The sequence below is a fragment of the Ictidomys tridecemlineatus genome, chromosome 1, assembly GCF_052094955.1.
Source record: "Ictidomys tridecemlineatus isolate mIctTri1 chromosome 1, mIctTri1.hap1, whole genome shotgun sequence".
Taxonomy (NCBI): domain Eukaryota; kingdom Metazoa; phylum Chordata; class Mammalia; order Rodentia; family Sciuridae; genus Ictidomys; species Ictidomys tridecemlineatus.
The window spans coordinates 251,333,021-251,352,486 of NC_135477.1; the positions used below are offsets into that span (position 1 = coordinate 251,333,021).

At 40.5% G+C, this 19,466-nt stretch overlaps 1 protein-coding gene across 8 annotated transcripts in view; it reads right to left on the minus strand.

Annotated features, from left to right (window-relative positions):
• Trio (trio Rho guanine nucleotide exchange factor) overlaps positions 1-19,466 on the minus strand; it is a 331,000-nt gene that overhangs the window by 165,880 nt on the left and 145,654 nt on the right. For all 8 annotated transcript variants that reach the window (XM_078018036.1, XM_078018031.1, XM_078018037.1 and 5 more), the window contains 2 exons: positions 14,268-14,399; positions 4,327-4,557 (listed from right to left, as the gene is read on the minus strand). In XM_078018036.1, the coding sequence (XP_077874162.1) occupies positions 4,327-4,557; positions 14,268-14,399 (363 nt within the window). The remainder of the gene's footprint in view (positions 1-4,326; positions 4,558-14,267; positions 14,400-19,466) is intronic.

Genomic DNA, 19,466 nt, shown 5'->3' on the forward strand with positions numbered 1-19,466 from the left:
AGTGACCAGAGTAATTTTTCTGGGGCAGTAATTTTTCTGAGGGTGTCTTCTACCCTCACTGCCTATAGCAGCATGTCAGAATGCACACCATCGATGCCCATCAAGGTGTGGGGCTGATGTGCACCATGGAGAAGCACTGACTTGACTCCTCAACAGGCTGCCTGTGAGCAGGAAGAGGAAGGAAATGTGATGGTCACCACCCAGGAAAAACCAACCTGTGCTCCAGATCAGGCAATAGCCCTTCACTTCCCACCTCACCCATACATTCAGCCCTGGCACCAATGCAGTGGTATTCAGTGTGGCTTAGGCTGTGTCCTTCAATGTTGTCTCCTAAAGCTTACAGAAACAAGCCCAGTGCTTGGTAGCAGGGGCCATGTCTTATCTCTTCCTCCATGCCCTCTCTTCTAAGCACACTCTGCGCCTGAAGCCCTTAAGACAGCCCCTGTCTGCTCCTGTCCCTGCTCTCACTGTTATTCCTATTGGCCATTCCTCCAACGACTGTCTTTGCAGCCTTCCAAGAGCAGCTCAGAGGCTACCTCTTCCATGAAGACTACCTTCCCCATGACAACTGTTCCTTGTGCCTTTACCATAGAGCTTTCATTTAACCTTTTACACTAGCTACTTGAGGTTTCGTAAGAATAGAGGCAAAATTCTTGGAAATACCCAAATTTGTACAGATCACTAAAGTGTAGATGTGTGCCCTCCAACACATATGCAAGGTAGGTGGATAACATGGATGAAGTGGCTGTTTTTATTTATGCCTCACTGCTGATAGCAACTTGACAGACATGACTCAAACATATACCTTAGCAGAATTAAAGCCAAATAACCAAAGTTGGGAATACTACATCCAAACACGTTATGGTCTAATTTATTAGAACATTAAGTCATCCGATTTAAAAAAAAAAAACAGCTTTTATTAGACTATAAATTCCTTGAGAGAAGGATCTTGGAGCTGTCTGACACACTTAACTCTGTCCCTCTCAGAGCACCACACATTCAATTAAGATATTAAAAAAAAAAAAAAAAGATGTGGACAAGAAGAATCTAGGGTGGACCATATTTGCTTGATCATTTTATAAAATTTTTCTGTTTTTGAGAAGGGGTCTTGCTACATTGTTCAGGCTGGTCTTGAATTCCTGGGCTCAAATCATCCTCCGACCTCAGCCTCCAAAGTAGCTAAGCCTGCAGACATGCATCACTGGGCCCGGCTTCTTGATCCTGTTTTAAGAATATCAGTTAATGGTCCAACACCAACCTGCAGGGAGTTGTTCCAAGAGGGAATTCCACAGGGGTGGAGCTCATATAGGTAGGGCTGCTGGGTAAAAATGGGAAGCTTTTCAAAAGAGGTCTCCCTGCCTGGGCAGCTTCTGTTGGTGAGTCTACCTGCGTCAGGAAAGATGACTTTTATGGAGCTAGTCACCTCTCTGCTGTGCTGGAGTAATTCAATCCCAACTGTCCAAGAAAAGCCAGGCAAGCAGGACAGGTGAGGCAGGAAAACAAGTCTGATAGCATCCTGCTTTGGACTACTACCATGACTATTACTACACCTAAACAAGTACATGCAGCAAAAACAAATTACATTCCCATAGTAAACTAAAGCATATGCCGAGCTAAACACCCAGCTAAGCTGGAACACAATGGTTGCCCTGTTTATTCACCAAGCATTCAGGGGGCTACTTTAACAGTAAGCACACAAGAAAACACAGTGGGAGGTCATAAGGACACGTGGCAAGGAGGCTATGAGTCTACTAGCACTACATCATGTGCACTGGGTGAGTCTGCAGCAAAGCCTCCCACTCCTCACCCACTGGGCTCTGAGCAAGATAAGCATTATGAAACAGCAGCCTCTATTACTTCTCTACTCTCACCTCTGACTGCCAGACCCAACTCTTTCTGTACAGAGATTATGACAAATTAATCACCACACCAAAACTAATATGTTTTAAAATAGGACTCCATACAGCATTCTCCCTTGCCTGGCCCCTGCCTACAGCCTCCCTGGAGCACTATACTATGAACACTATGAAATATGTCTTTCCAGTATTTCTCATCAAATGGCTATCTTCATCAAATTGCAATCATGCCATGCCTACTGCTCAGTACTTCTGTATTTCTCAATGATATTTACAGATATTTTTGCATTACCGAAAACAATCAAAAAATATTTATGATATCTCTAACTGGCTTATTATATTTTTGCAGATTTAGATTATTTTTATCTTGACAAATCTACATTTTGCTGATATATCTTTCTAAAGCATTACCACTTTGTTCATTTATACACAGCTTACCTCTCCTATTTGCTACTTCTTATTAATTCCTTGAGCTTCAGAAATACCTTTCTGGTTTTGACATTATATTGTGTTTTGCTTTGATTAATCTTATCAGTTTTGCACTTTGTTTCACACGTCAAGCCTACAATAGCCATTTCCTGATTTTATAACAAGTCCAAACCAGTCCAGATCATTAATCAATAAAAAATATTTCCCTCAATGGTGAAATCTACTTTCTCCGGAATGCTAATAGGAACATTATGCTCTTCTCCCACTGACATCCAACCTAAGGTCCTGTTCTTGAGGGGGAAAAGCTGCCTTGAAGAACTGGTCTCATAATTATCATAATTACCTTTCCAAATAATGTTTGCAGCTTTCAAGTTCAAGTATATTAAAGTTCAGGTGCCAACTTAGATGGCCAGGCTTTTAAGCCTCTTCTAGAAGTCTTACTTTCCTGTGTCTTCCCCTACCCTACACAGTCCAGTGACTTAATCTCATGCCACTGGTGCCTCAAAAGCCATGTTATAGGTGGGTACCCACTGCTGCTTCTCCAGGTAGGAAAATGGGTTCCCTTCAGTGCATCATTCCATGGATAGTCAGGACACCAAGCCAACGGTTATGAGGCAGATGGGAAATCCTTTAATAATTATATTTGAACTATTAACATTTTCTGGTTTATAAAAGTTTTCAAACAAATTTCAGTAAAAATAACATATGTTCTTTCTACCTTATAATTGCCATTCTCTCAATAACCCCTCCAGGACATTGGCTCCACCTCCTTCTCTCCCTGCTCTGTATTCTTTCCCTAGTAATTAGCTTCTTAGGCTAAAAATGACATTGTTAAGAAGCATAATATCAAAACAACTGTTCCTGAGGCACTTTGCATATGTAACCTTCAGAGAACTTAAAAAGCAAAATTAGAAGCAAAGCCTAGTTTGCACAAATTACAAATGACAGAGCCATAAAAAAAGTATCTTGAACTCATCAGACTCATATTAAGTGAAGAATGGTGATCAATGACAGGGAGGATCTTGTGTTCATCAGAAAGCAGCATGATTTTCCAATCCCAGTCCACTCGGCAGAAAACCCATCAACCTTCAGACAATTCCTAGGGAGATGGAGATCTGAGATCCTATGTGCCTGGACCATGCACAGTGGCTTGCAAACGGCCAGGGAAAAGACAGTGTTTCCCCTCCAGACACACCACTGCTTCAGGCCAACTTCCTAGATCACAGGTGTCCCTGCAAACCCCAGAATTCCTCATCCCCAGAGTTGGCACCTTGTTTACTCCTCTATTTCTCTACTTTGGAGTAAGGATGTGATTGCTCTCTTATTCATTACTGAAGCCACATCATAATGTACACCCACAGCTTTGTCCCTAAAACCTGCAATAAGTACACAATTAGGATGGTGACATGGACTTACTTTTATTTTTACAACAAAACAGATGTTTACCCCTTAGAAATGAACAGTCATGGGAGGCCACTTTTCATTAATGACAACTAATGAAGAACTACTGTGCATTATGAACCACACTAAACACCAAATCAGAACAAAAACCTCATTGTTCAAGTAACCAAAGAGCAGGCAAACCTAAACAAACCTTAGAATACACCAGCATAGAGGCTGGGATTGTGGCTCAGGGGTAGGGCACTTGCCTAGCATGTGCGAGGCCCTGGGTTCGATCCTCAGCACCACATAAAAATAAATAAATAAAATATATTGTGTCCAACTACAACTAAAAAAAAGAATACACCAGCATATACACCACCAGCATTATTCTCCAAATAAATACAAAACTGTGAATGGGCTGTTTTGGACAGCAAAAGCCACAGATACTCTAGTGCCAGCTGCACAGTACCTCATGTGTCCACTGCATAGGAGGGAGCAGTTACGAGTAGTCTGCAGGTGCAAACAATGGTAGTCAAAAAAGAAGCACCTGTCCTCAGGCCCACTCCTCAGCACAGATGATTCCAACATGGCAGTGCATGCAAATAAACCAAGTCAGCAAAAGCCATTCTCCATAAGAAGGGTGCGACCTGAAACCCACCTGTTGAACGTCCTGCTGGAAAACACACAGCTGCAGCCTCTGGTGCAGCCGGACTTTGCGGTGTTGCCAGATGTTCTCAAGCTGCCGTTGATGGTGCAGCACCTCATGGATGACATCCAGGACATGGTGCACAGCCTTGGAGTAGTTGGCAGAGGCCGTTAGGGAGTCAGAGCTGCCAGGAGTCAAGGGCCTCTGGAGCTTGTCAAGAAGTGACTTTCCATCTTGGCTCACCTGCCCAAAAAGTGAACATGTGATTATTCAACACCAGTGACTATGTCCAGGCTGGGCTGTAGATGGTGCCCTCAGGTACATACACATGCGTGCACACACACGCACGCACACACACGCACATATTCACATATAATCATACAACAGCATATTTTATATACAATCAGATAGACTTTAAAAGAATCCATCCATGATCCATTAATACCACACAATCAAATGTTGTAACACCAAGTTACATTAAGATTCATTATCATGAACATCATAATAGATACTATTCTTAATATATAAAGATACTATTTGCCTTAAGTAATATGAATCAGCAAACCAAAGTTGCATTGCCGGGATATCTATGAATTTTAAAAGTGAGAATTTTCTCTTGAGAAATTATTATAGAACACAACAGATCATCACAAACATCACAAAAATTTTAACATTGACTCTTGAAACCTTAGTTTAAAAAATAATCAATCTAACAATAGGCAAAGAATAAGTAATGAAATTTTCTGACAGCAATTTTACTTGAATAGCAACTTTACAAAATAAAAAGAAAACTAAAAATGCCATTATAATTGGTTTATTAACTTCAGGTAATTTTGATTAAAATGTCATTTTTTTTAAAAAGAGATTTCAGTGTTAAATTACAGCTGTTAATTATCAAACTATAATCAAACAAAAGCATTTGAATTAATAGAAGAAATTTTAAAAGGGGAGGATGGAGTATGGAAAGAAACGAATTATGTGGTCTTCATATTTATGAATGATCTTAAGACTTATGAGTAATTATGCCAGAGATAGTAGAGAAAAAATGACTCCAGAAGACAACACAAAGGACATGTGGTAAAGGGAACACCCAGGCTATGAGAGGGAGGGTGCCTAGAGCAATCCTCTCCACCAAGGTCTATCTAGGTCTCTCTTCTCGGACACCCTCCCAGCTGGAAACCTGTGTCTCTAGTTAAAGGGGAACACAAGCAGGAGTGTGGAGGGAACAGGCACTGCTAGTGGCACAGGAGGCCTCTGGAACTGCCTAACCTGTTCCTTAACTCTTAGAGGTGTGATTGTACAGGGAAGAAAAATGTTTTGTTGTTGTGTTTTGTTTTGTATTTGCAGTACTAAGGACTGAGTCCAGGGTACTTTGCCACTGAGCTATATATCCTGACCTTTTTATTTCTTATTTTGAGACAATGTCTCACTAAGTTGCTGAGGCTGGTCTAGAAGTTGTGATCTTCCTGCTTCAGCATCCTAAGTCATTGGGATTACAGGCTTAAGTCATCAACCCCATCATGTGTTTATTTTTCATAACATGCATTTGAAACCTTTGTTAGAAGTGTTGATTTTACCTTATGAAGGTTTCATGATTTAAAGTAAATCTAATACATCCTTATAACAAATTTTAAGAGAAAACAAGTCCAGCTGAAGACAACAGAGTAAAAATGAACCATGTCAATCACTCAGTGACAATCAAAACAAAATATGTTAAGGCTGGGATTGTAGCTCAATGGTACAGCATTTGCCTTGCATGAGTGGGGCTCCAGGTTCAAGTGCCATCACCAGGACACACACAAAAAAGTGTTAAAACCAAAACTGTATCAAATTATGTTACGTGCATATATGAATATGGCATAATGAATCCACTATTATGCATAATTATAATTATAACCAATCATAAAGAAATGGAGTGGGTGCATTTCTTAGAACTGGGAACCACTACTTCATTTCTTTATTTTTACATTGTATAGGTCCTAAAAAATTTGCCTCAGAGTCATTAATAGCTGCTGAAGTTTCAGCCATCTCACCCAAATTCCTGGCACCAAGGGTAAGAGGTAAGGCAAGTACTCTAACACTGAGCTCTAACCCCAGCCCTAAAAAAAATTCCTTATAAATAGCTCCTTAAAGTTTCATTACTCATAATACACGTAAGTCAGGAAATGTACAATACAGCATATGATTTGGTGAGCACATGTCGGAAAGACATAGATCAGAAGCAAATGCTGCCTCTCCAAAGTTCACGCACCCCTCCTTGATAGCCAAACCTCTATACTCAGAAATGGCATATTCCAGCCGTAAAGCTGCATTTCCCAGCCTTGTTTATTTATAGGAGTGATCAATATAGAGAAGTAAAAAATGTTGAATGGGAATTTTGGGAACAGTTTAAGGGTCAAGTTATAACTATGCTCATTCTGTCTTGCCCTTGCCTCCAGGAACTTGGGTAAGATGCTGGAGTTCCAGCCACTGTTGATGATTCTAAGGCAAACTTGACAGCCATTTACCTGCTAGAAGAGTCAACAGCACAGCCACACTGGCCCTGGAACAACAGTCTTCACAGACTCCATCTACACAAGTAGAAAGCAAGCTCTATCTTGACCAACTGTTTTGGGTCTTAAACCACCAATGCAAAATGTGTCAAATGGGTTTCCAGCCCTCATGAAAAGGCATCCATGTGACACTACCAATACTGTTCTGAAAACGAATAAATCCGAGCAACAATATTCCAGAAATGGCATATTCTTTCCCTGAGTGTCTTTGTATCCGTTTGGCAGCTCTCAGTAGCACATATTATGACTGGCATGATAGGAAGTCTGCTGAGTAGGTGAAGACAGAGACAGCTCACTGAGCAAGCTCTGCCCCCAGGAATCCACAGGCAGAGACCAAAGTGCTGCTGCTGGTGCCACCACTGGTACTGTCATTTATCAGAATGACAGTGGCAGCAGCAGGGTTTTGCCTGAAAGATCTTGGACAAGAGAACTATCTCACACCCAATAAGATAGCACGGAATTTCAAATGTTCATATATAACAACTCTCTAGTGAAACTTTACAGAATAATTGTTTTATTTTCATGCAGCTTTTATAAGTTTGGCAGTTAAGAAGTATTACCTAAGCACATACACAATATCATAGCTCTTTTTAATAATTTTTGGCAAAATGTTTTTGTGAGTACAGTAATATGTGAAAATGTCAGAAATTTATAAAATGTTAATATGTATTTCTATCATATAGAAAAGGTTTTAAATGGTATATAATATATACAGCCCAAAAATTCATATATATTTCAAGTATAAAACCAATATGAGTTTATGGTTTGTAATATAGTTCTGAATGAATTTAACCGTAGAACCAGGTAAAATCTACTTCAGTTACACACTTTGCTTAAAACTCTGTTTCTAGTTTTTGGCCCCTACAAGGGAAAGCAGCTGCCAAAAGAAAATCAGCCTCCATTATCAAATAGAAGGACTTTTCCATAATTTTTAACTGATAAAAATCAGCTCATTTTTTAGTCTGGTCTTTGTTTTTCTTGGAAAATAGGGCTGGGGGACTTGACAGGCAATCAAAATTGCATTTTATAAACACTAACTAAAATTTTATAAATATATGAACTCATAGGCTCTAATATCTAAATGAGTTAAGGAAAATGCAAATATTAACAAGTAAAACAGTAATTAAAGATAAGTTTAAAATTTTGCCATATAAAAGGTATGCTTGGTTCCTAATATTTAGAAGGAAGTTTAATTGTTTAAAATCTGGAACAATGACCTGGTTCCTGAATATTTATTTTTGATCAGAACTGCACATATGTGTACCTTGGATCTCTGTATGCCACCCTAAAAATGAGTTTCACAAAACTGCACAAGGGCTTGCCTATTCTCATTTGTGGTACTTGGATCTCTACATTTCCCATTAAATCAGATTCTGAGCTAAGTCTGCAGCAGGAACATTCTTCTGTTACCCAAAGTTGAATGTTGGGCTATAAGAACTGTATCTGGACACTCCTGCTTAAGGCTGCAAAAGCAACAACCATCCAAAAGACAAATGATTTTGACCCAGAAATGTTGTCAACTAGGTCCAAATGTGATGTCTTATAGACATCAAGTGGTAGGAAACAACAATCCAAAGGTTAAACAAAAATAGGCAAAACACACAAAACCACCTAGTCTGTCATGAGGAAATGGTGCCCTGGCAGCTTGAGCAAAGGGAAGGCCCTGGCTGCTCTGACTCTAAACGCCCACAGCCAGTGCACCATGGCCTCCCAGCACAGGTCTCTTCAGGAAGCCTGGGTGTGGGTCCACTATCCTCTCCACCTCCTGTGAAACCGTTCTCATGCCAAGGTTTTCATGGTGGAGGAAAAAAATGAGAAGGCAGCAGGTGAGCACTCAGCCTATTCTGTACAACAGTGGACACTCAGACAAGAGCTGAACCTACTTCTCCAAGGACGTCAAACCTGTGTTAGGATGGCTACATCAAGAAGCTTCTAGATCATGCCCTAACAGTGATGCTTCCCATGCTCCAAGGACACCATCTGGTAAAGAGAAGGATAAAAAGACAGTTCTTTCTCTGGGGAAAGTTCTTATAGAATGGACTTCCAAAGCTTATTTCTTATAGATATTCAGTTTCTGATTCAAAACCAGATCAATTTAATTATGCCTAACCTTCTCTGATACCTCTACTTGGATCATTGGAAAGAAAAACCAAAATAAGACCAAAAAAGGCAACTGCTGGTGCGGCCCCATTGGCACCAGTTGGACTTAACTACCTGTGCTCTGCATGCACATTCGTTCTGCAGACCACACTTGGGCTAGCTTTTTATCACTCCTTTTTTGGAGCCCTCAAAAGGCCTCTAACTGAGCTCTGGGGGTACAGCATCATGTGACTCTGGCAATGCTGCGACCTTTCATGAGATTGTAAAACAGTTGCTCTATAAGTAATATGGAGCAAGGGAGCTGAGCTTCCACTCACCTCTCAAGTGGTCTTAGTAAGATTACTATCCAGGTGAATCATTCTGCTACTTGTTTTTCTCTTATGCAAATAACACTAACTATGCCATCATCCATTTACATACTGCCTTTAAAAGGCACTCAACCAGCTTCATGGGCAGCAAATCCTATGGCTGTTGAAGTACACACTTAGTCAGCATACTTGCTAAGCTGAGAAAGTGATGCAGAAACTAAACCCTGGTGTTATCCTGGCTTGCAGCAGGCCAAGGTCACTTTGCCTTTCTCCTGCTCCAGGGCTGTAGTGGGGAGGATGTGTGGACACTTACTATGCTCTCACCTTGAAATCCAAACACATGATTTTTAGGCTTATAAGGAAACATGGGCACACTGAGATCAAAGTCATTTGAATGAATTTAGTTTCCTGAAAAACTTGTAGATATGCTGGCTTGCTTAAAATATTAAAAACAACTACTTTACATGCTGTTTCTAAATTACAGGTTATCTCAGTCATCCATACTGCTTCACTCTTGTGATCAGCTACAGCAAGCAAGATTGGTCCCAAATCTTAGCAAGCTAAAGCAAGCAAATATTTGTGAGGTAGGCTGCTCTGTCCCTACAACACACAGAAGAGCAACATGAGACAGAGCTAATCAAACAGAACAAAGCAGTGTTTGTTTCTTGAAAAAAAATGCTGGGAAGGTTTCCCATAGCAAACTTATGTCACCAGACACTACAGACTATAAACACAGTTTTATTTAAAAGTTGTGGGGAAAAGCAAGCGAGTAAGAAAGAAGGTGGGACACAAGGTGAGGAACCAGCTGGGCTTATGAACATGGCTGCCCCAAGACAGCTCTGCATCTAGCTGGAAGTCTAGCCCATGGCAGGGCTGAGATGGACACTTCCAAAGCAGACCCACAACTCTTCAGTAACAGGTAAAAAAATACTCCACAGGGTCAGTGGGTAGGTAGGGAAACCCATTGAGAATATTAATTTGGCATCTCCAGGGATGGAGCGTGAGAAGCTGCATCTTCAACCAAGTTTGAAAATTACTGACTCAGGAAAAGAAAAAAATCACTTAAAAAAAAAACAAAGTTGTCGTCCCCTTCCTGTCCTTCTCCCCTCCTGGCATGGAGGAAGTGAGGCAGTGAAGAGTGGTGGTACACGGCTTTCTAAGGAAGAGGGCAATATGGAGTAGGGGGTGAAGAAGCCAGACCAAAATAACTGGGAGATTGACCAAATGCTAATTGATCAGGTAAGTTAACATATTGAGAACAATGGACATCAGGTCTTTTGCTATCTGAGAAGGGATTTATAAGTATGGAAAGAAAAGGGCTAGAAAGAACCCTGAGGTTCCTGGATTGGAAATGGAAGAACCGGTACAAACAGAAGACATGTGCTTTAAGAATATAGGTAGTCACAGACAGATACAACAGTAATTTTAGATATATGTGTATAATTGTGCATGCACATGGATGGTTGGGTGGGTGGGCAGATGCAAGGAAGTTAGAAAGAAAGGCCTGGATGGGTGAGCATATGGATAGACTGATGGATGGAGGGACAGGTGGGTGGGTGGGCACACTTCCAAACCATGTGTCCTGGCTGCTCAGAGGGCCTAAAAGCGCTGACACCTCATAAGCAAACAAGCCCTCTGGCTCTACCTTCTTAATGCCACACAATACAAGGAACCTTCTTACTGAGTGAGATGGCTGATCCCAAGGGTGGGCAGGAAAGTACAAGATGAGCCTGGAACATTTTGTTAAGCCAGAAAATAAAGGAGTGTTCAAAGGATGAGAAAGACATATCAAAAGGACACAGAGAGGGATTCCAACTGGTCAAATCTGTACAATTTACATGTCAAAAGAGAATAATAGATAATCCACTACACACAGTAAGACTGCATGAGAAAGAAGAATGGGGGGTGGGTGGGTTGTTCTTCCTTAAGATAGAAAATGATCTATAAATACAGAAGAAATGATGAAACTAAGTAACTGTCATCAGAGTGGTGATGGATACAGGCAGAAATCCTCATGGAGGCTGGGCTTTGGAGAAGAAGTCTGAAGAGTAGTGTTATAGCACTACATCGGCCTGCAAAACATTCGGCAAAGACAAAGTCTGAAAATACTTTAACTATATATTGGAGAACTTTGCAGACAACAATCCATTTAGTGGTCAAGGTTAACAGCTCCAGGGGTGGGAGGGGTTGGCATAATAGACCTGCAGGTGTCACACCTGGAAAACAGCATGAACCTGCCAAGGCACAGCCTGAGGACCCCATGACGTGGATGGACTTGAGTCAGGCTAAGAGTGAAAGCCTTGTGCCCCATAAGACCATCACAGATATAAAGGTAAGGAATTGCACACCATTGGACAGCATCCCAGACCAGGAAAGAGACAGAGACTCTGCTAAGACAGCTGGGGGATGAGAATGGGATCTGAGGACAGACTGGTGGTGCTAAGAGAAGGAAAGAAAGAGGGAAGGAAAGAGGGTGAAACAAATGTAGCACAATGCTAAAAATTGGGAAATCTGGGTCCAGGGAACATGAGTGTTTTCTGTGCTATTCTACCTCTTTTCTGTAGATCTGAAACTATTTCATAATTTAAATAATTTAAAAGGCAAAATAATTCATTATGTTCTAAAAATCTTTTCAGTCCATTCAGGTCAAATTATTGTCTCTTTGAATTCATACTTCTGTTACAAACTTGTTTTTGAGGCTAAAAATTTAGGTTTACAACCTTAGCCTGGGAGGCTCTCTACTTTTGGATAAATTAGTTTGAATTATCAGTATCAATTTAAAGTGAATAAAACTATACCATAGGTAAATGTAAGTTCCTACATCAAGATGCTCCATTTTTATAAAATGTAGTTTTAAGAATTAAGAGATTCTGGGCTGGAACGGTAGAGCACTCATGTCTCACATGGGAGACCATGGGTTCGATCCTCAGCACCACATAAAACTAAATAAACAAAATAAATACTTGTAAGAGAGCCAAGCACAGAGGCAGTGTGAAGTGGCTGTTTTGGTGGAAGGTGACACTGTTCAGGTGAAGGTGATTGAGAGGTATGCCATATTATTTTCTGGGTTGAGTCCACAGGTGAAGATTATCATTAGCTTCTGCCAGTGACCTGGTGTGTGAATGGAAACTATTCAGTCCTACCTTCATTTGTCAAGGGTATTCAGATGGCTGGCTACAAGCCTACCACTGCAATCAAAGATGGTATACTGGGGGAAAGAACTTAATGGTTTTTAGAAATCCATGTAATCCTCATAAATCGATGTGATTAAGGAGGAATACATATGTTCAATTTTCAGTTTTATTACAGAAATGGCTATTATATATTGTGTGTATGTAAAAATCATCTCTAATAAAGTAGGCAATCAAATTAGCTAAGAAACACTGCATGTAAAATTAAGAAACCTAAGAGTTGACTATTTTTTTTACTCCTATTGGCAACATGAAATAGTGCTATATAGGGGGATCTTGCAAGGCAAAAGGGGTAACTGCAGAAACAAACAATTTAACACTAACTTTCATGGAAGGAAGGACTGACCTGTTCTGAAGCAAATACAGTAGCATTTCCTGTGTCCATTTAATGTACCCATAGACACCAGGGGATCAAGAGACCTGGGTCCAGTGGTCAGTGAAGAACAAGAACTGCCAGACTAAAATGCAAACAGCCAATTCTTCCTTGCAACTTTGACAAGAGTGGGTGTGGTTCAGATCAAAAAAGACTGATTTAAAACCAGCAAATGTTTATTAAACATCTTCTATACCAAACCCCCTGCTAGGTACTCTGAAATATTTTCTCATTGAGGCCTCAAAGTAATCATTCACCTTAACACAGAAATTATAGCTGCTGCCTATTAAAGGAGAATGGAGGAAACTTTTTAGATAAAAGTAAGCATACGAAATTCCAAACATCTCTCCCACAGAAACATCCCCAGGAATATAACCATTAACGCAGAAGCTGACAGGTCTGCAGGGCCAAGTGAACAAGACTCGGGCAAGGATGAGACTGTGAAACCCAGGCTTGGGCATCATGTGTGTTAGGGTCTGTAAACAAGTCAAGATGGCGCCTGGCATTTTGCCAGAGGGAGTGGTTTGTGAAGTAACGCCAGTGAGCCATTAAGTGTGGAGATTCCTTATTGGTTGACTGCTGTATCTCGTTTATGTTAATTTAAGATAAGCTGTGTGTAATGTATATATACCCCTCCTGTCCTACAATAAACGGCTCCCACTCCTGCTGTATCAATCTTTACAAGTTCCTCGCCCACCCCCGTTAGCCCAGCCAGCCGGCCTGCGGCAATGTGGCCACCGGTGGCATAATATATAGGTAGGAGAGTAGTGAGTGGAAACACGAAGCCATCCTGCTCCACCAGCTGATCTCCTAACAAGCCACTTTGGGCCTCATTTGTTAACAGCAGAGACAATAATGGTACATATCTCTGAGTTATGAGCATTAAGTAAGGTATTACATAAAGTCCTGACAATACAGCATGAAATAGAGGAGGCAGCAGAAAATAAAACACGGATACCTTAAATTAATAATGCAATGAACTCTGAAATAACAAAGAAAATGCTACACTTAGATTTCTAAAAAGAAATTGTGCTTTGCAATCCAGACTATGAAGCTGAAGTAGGCTCTCTGTATTTTCTAAAAAGTTTCATTCAAAGTTTAAACTGAGTTTGACAAGACCAAATAGCACACAAATACATATTTCTTAAGTACATATAGACAAGAAGACTGGATTTCATTTATGTAGCTGATAAAAATACAAGCACTCAAATCAACAAAAGTTAGAGGGCCATGAAAAGTCACTGGCTGCACACAACCAGCTTTACTTGTGACCTCCAAGTACAGGAATTCAAATGCCGAGTGACAAAACTGCAGTTTAACTCAACGTCTTAGGTTTTTACTGGGCTATCCAAAACTTCAACTTGTCAGCTCCTAGTGCTATGAGGCAAAAATACTGTTGCCTTGCAATCTAAGACAAATTGGTCCTTACCTCAGAATAAGCAAGGGTGATGTGCTCGTAGATTCCCTGATGGTGATGGATGGCATCTTCCAGATCCTGCAGCTCAGATGGAAGGTCTACTTCACCACAGGCTTTACACCAGGAGTCCACGTTGCTCATGTACTTGGGGGTTAAAATAAAAAGATCAGGGCTGGGGTTGTGGTTCAGTGATAGAGTAAATTGCCTAGCATGCATGAGGCACTGGGTTCAATCCTCAGCACCATATAAAAATAAAGATATTATCTCTACCTAAAACTAAGAAGTAAATATTTTTTTAAATTAAAAAAAAAAGATCACATCTATCAATTCATCACATATCATTTATGTTGAAAGGGGATATTTTTAAACATAGTTTTGAAAAGAAGGGTAGTTGTGTAAAATCATAAGAATGTAACATGGTTAAATGCTCATCTCAAATAGCATTAATGAGAGACCTCAAATGTGATGTGATTCTTGGACTCCACTCCCAGAGGTTAGGGTCTAATGGGATAAGGGCCAGGCTCATTTTACTTGTTTTTTGGGGGGGACAGAGGAGGTATTGGGGATTGAACTCAGGGGCACTCGACCACTGAGCCACATGCCCAGCCCGGTTTTGTATTTTTTATTTAGAGACAGGCTCTCACTGAGTGGCTTAGTGCCTTGCTTTTGCTGAGGCTGGCTTTGAACTCGAGATCCTCCTGTCTCAGCCTTCCGAGCTGCTGGGATTACAGGCATGCGCCACCATGCCTGGCTGCGAACCTGTGTTTGGACAAAGGCTCAGATTTCTTCTGCCTAGGGTGTGGGTATGCCTCTGGAGCAGCACTACCCTGCACTGTTAGGGACACCCTAGCCAGTTTTGCCAATCCAGCTTTGCCAATCCACATCTTAATCTATGTTTCTACCTGCCCTATACGTCCAGCTCAGCCCAACCATGGTTGCAGGAGCAAGATGTGGCTTCTCTGAGGAGCTGTTTTTCAGACTTATTTTTTCTCTTACGTTAAAATACTAAAGGAAAAGACCAAGGTAGCTGAAACTACTTGACTAACATTAGCAAGAGCAAGCAGCCCATTCTTTTACCCTTTCCAAAGGAAATTAACACAGGAATAAAGAGACCAATAAAGGCAGACGAAGCTGCTCAGCTGTGAACCTCAAGAAAGGTTTAGGAGGTGGCAGAACCATTCAAAATTTTCCAATTTGCATATAAACAAGAGTCTGAGCTTCCCGGAATGTCCAGGACTGCTGACAGCAGTTCCAATCTCAATTTTCCCCACTGCCACCCACATCTCCAAGACTCATCAATAGTGGATAAATCACTGCCAAATTTCCAAGGGAGATGCTATCAGAATCCATCACAGTTAAGTGTTGAAGGCAAGTGCAGAAGGCACAATTAAAGAAGCTAATTCAATTAAGCTCAGCAGACATCAACATATTTCCCTGGGTTTAACCTCTTTCACTTTGTTTCCAGCAGGTTTTTATACTTAGCAGGGAATGCAGTGAATGGCTGTCTTAAAAATGGGACACCTGAGCATCAGATGGGGGAAAGACTCTATATATTACTCTCCTAAAATATGATGAGCATAACCTCCCAGCTACTTACGGCATTTAAGACCTTAAAATAGACAAGTCACCCAAGTAATTATTGTTTATGAAAATCCCTGTATTAATGTTGGCTCAGAAAAATATCTGTACTTTGTTAAAACCTCTGGTCTTGACAACAATTCAAATGGCACAAAGTGTCAACGACAGCAATTAGTTTCTGATGGCTCCAAACATCACTAAGCCAGCCAGCACCAAGGAGAGTTTTCATTATCCTCTTTTGTGGTGTCTTCCTAATTCCCTCCAGGCACTGGAAACTGTAACAAAATTACACTTCACCACCCCCATATTTATTCAGATATGACTACTTACTCCTATTTCTAAGTATTTCCTGGATAGAGTGTTCTATAAATGTCATTTAGGTCAGGTTGGTTGATTCTTTAACTTTATTTCACTTTTCTTCTTCCATTATTGTACTTAATGCCAATTAGTAATTACTGTAAACACTTTTCAAATATGAATTGACTGAGGTTAACCATCACCATTAATAAACCATTAGGTCCAAGTCAGCAATGAATTTACTCCTGAACAATGGCCACTGCCAAGCACCAAAACAAAGAGTTTCGACATATTCCAAGAGACAAAAATGCCTCTGATGGACCATGGTGAACACAAGTATTAGCTACAAAGCACAATACTTCACAATTTAATAACAGTTGTCAGGCTAACAGATCACTGCATCAAACTCTATTAAAATATATGCAACTCTTTTTGTTGAAGCAACTGAAATTAGTTAAGGTCTGGACATATCTGGCAAAAAATCCTTTCATAACAAAGTGCTTAAGTTGTTTTTCAGGGAAAACCTTCAGAATTCATTCAAGGATCGTTTGAGATCCCCATACGCACGGGTGCGCGCATGGGTGTGAGCACACACACACATCCCCCGCCCCAAAAAATGAAATCAGCTTTTCAAAAATGCACATCACAGAAGAAGCCAGCTTCCCAAGCAATAACCTTGACACAAGCTCCAAATCCCTTGCACAGAACAAAACTCACAGAAAAGAAGCACACAACCTGTGAAGAGATGTGAAGCCAGTCTATGCCTGCACAAAGGAACCCTACTCCCCGTTTTTGCCATCCAATTAGTAGGCAGCTTTTCCCACTGCCAACTGATCAGAGAGGAAGACCTGGGTGTTGAGGTCCTGGCCTCCTTGCTCCTACAATAAAGCTCCTTCTTTTTGTAAAAGCTGGTTCTCTAGCACTGGATTCTATGCTTATCCAGCAGTAGGTGGAGCTGGGTGGTGGACAGCACACTCAAAGTGCAGTGTTGCATTTCCAGCACAGAAGAGAGAATAGAGGAGAGAGATCCTGATGCTGAGCAGAATGGAGACTTCTTAAAAAGTGGTTAAAACAAACAACTGTTGCTGAATAGATGATAAACAGTTTGTATTCGTCACTTTTCAAAACTGAGGCAAGAGGGTAAGGGAAGTGATTTATATACCCAGCTTTCCAAGGAGAACTTTCCAAGGAGAACTAGCAGACTGATTCTCCTAGGCCTTTCCCCGACTCCCTGCTAACTAGAGGGAGCTTCACCCTGAGGTGCGGGGCTCTTCTGCTTGTCTCCACAACCCACAGCTAGGGTCCTCCAGACTGTGAACCTCACTCTTACCCACTTCTTAAGCCCATCACCTCCACCTCCCAGACAGAGTCTCAGCTGAGCATAACTGATTTAGGAAAAAATGAAAAGTTCCTAGAGTATGAATTCTAAAAATATTTATTCAAAAGGGATTCCTCCTTTTTGAAGTGAGGCTGGTTGAAAGTATACATACACACACAAATTTAAACTTCAGAGTTCTTATTTCTCATCTCACTTTCTGTCTTCATTTCTAGAAAATATTACCCGCTTTTCCTTTTTGTTTCATCATTTTCACTTTCTCCCCTGGGTCCCCTTCTCTGCCCAGGAAAATCATGGTGTAGAAAAAAGCATTTTCACTTGTGTATCATAAATCAACTATGACAGCTCCAATAGAAAAACTCAGAGAAGACAAACTCAATTTGAACCAAAATAAGCCAAGAATCACTCTCAGTACCTTAAAACTGCTTTCATGGATACACTACTCATTTTGTATATATATTTTGTCCCAATTCCTTTATTCCATGATAATCTAATTTTTTTTTACCAAAAGCCAAGAATTAGTCTATGCTTTTGGTAAAAGCTTTCATGAAAGAAAGAATATATATAAAGTGAAATTCTATTAAGATAGGACCAGTGACTTGTATTATTTGGAAATAATGAAGCATTATACTTGATATTTTCCTCAGAATTTCAACCCAGACTTATGATAAAATCATCCAAATGATAACCATTGTATATTAGTCATGCTTATAATATATGTTACTTTTAAAACTTTTTCTGAAAAGCTCAAAACTTTTTGTGAAAAGTAAAATTTTATAAGAATACTAACAGAAGTACAAAAGAGTTCATTTTATGTGAGGAAATGAAAAATGTAGCCATAAAGCTCAAGGAGAGTCCCAGCTTTGGGAATATAGGCAAGCCATTCCGGCACAGAGACGGTCAGGACATAGGTGCCATGTGAGGGCAAGCCTCTATCAGAGCAGAATGCTCTGCAGTCACACAAATGTGCCTCAGTGCTGCCTATACAGCAGCCACTAGCCACACTTGATGCCACCTATGTGAAATAGGAATGCTCCAGTAAAGCATTCCACTTTTGTTGAACCTTATTTTCAGAAATTACTTTATTATTATTATCATTTTATTCCACTTGATGTGGCTTCAGTGGCCACATGAAGGGACAGGCAAGCAAACAGGAGAATGCAGTTCAGGATTACTGTGGATAACCTGGAAAATTGAAGGTATAGTAATACCATGTCACTTAATTCTTTTTTATAAAAAGGTAATCTTAAAAGAATTTGCTATGGAACCATCCTAACATAAAAGGACTGTTAAGTGGATATTCACACCACATGACCAGGTCAGTAAGGCTGGGGCCCCTCAATACTGTCTGCTGAAAAATCACTGTGGCCATGTTTCCATATTTGTAAACTGGTATTCTGATTCCTTATCTTCACGGGAGATAAAGACATGAGAGAATGATGGAGACTCTGCAGGAAGGCATAATTAGAGAGATCCTGATGCTGAACAGAATGGTGAATTCTTAAAAAGTGTTTTGGTTTTTTTTTTTTTTAAGCGCTGCTTCATAGACGATAAAAGGAGTTTGTGTCCTTACATAACTCCTTGAAACTTCACCCTTGTCTAGTCTTAAAATTGAGATTTCTACGGTCATGAGCAAATACCAAAATAAGAACACCCATGGAGATACAGGTGCAGAGCTGCACAACTCAGCCAAAGCCTCATCTTCACAGAGAAGGTTACTTCCACCAGTAAGACCATTAACCATGGGCCACATATTTGAGCATTCTGTTTAAATTTTCTCATGAAAATTCTAGATGGGAATCAAAAAGATGGATGGAAACATAACTCATGATGTCCAAGTTTCTGGGCCTTTCCAGACTGAGCTATGAAAACAACTTCATGTGACTAGACAGCACATTATCTAAAAAAGGAACAAAGTTGACCCATTCTTCTGTTCTCCTGGGAAGAGGAAACTACTTTAGATGTGAACTTCTCCCATCTATCAGAGCTCCAAGGATGGC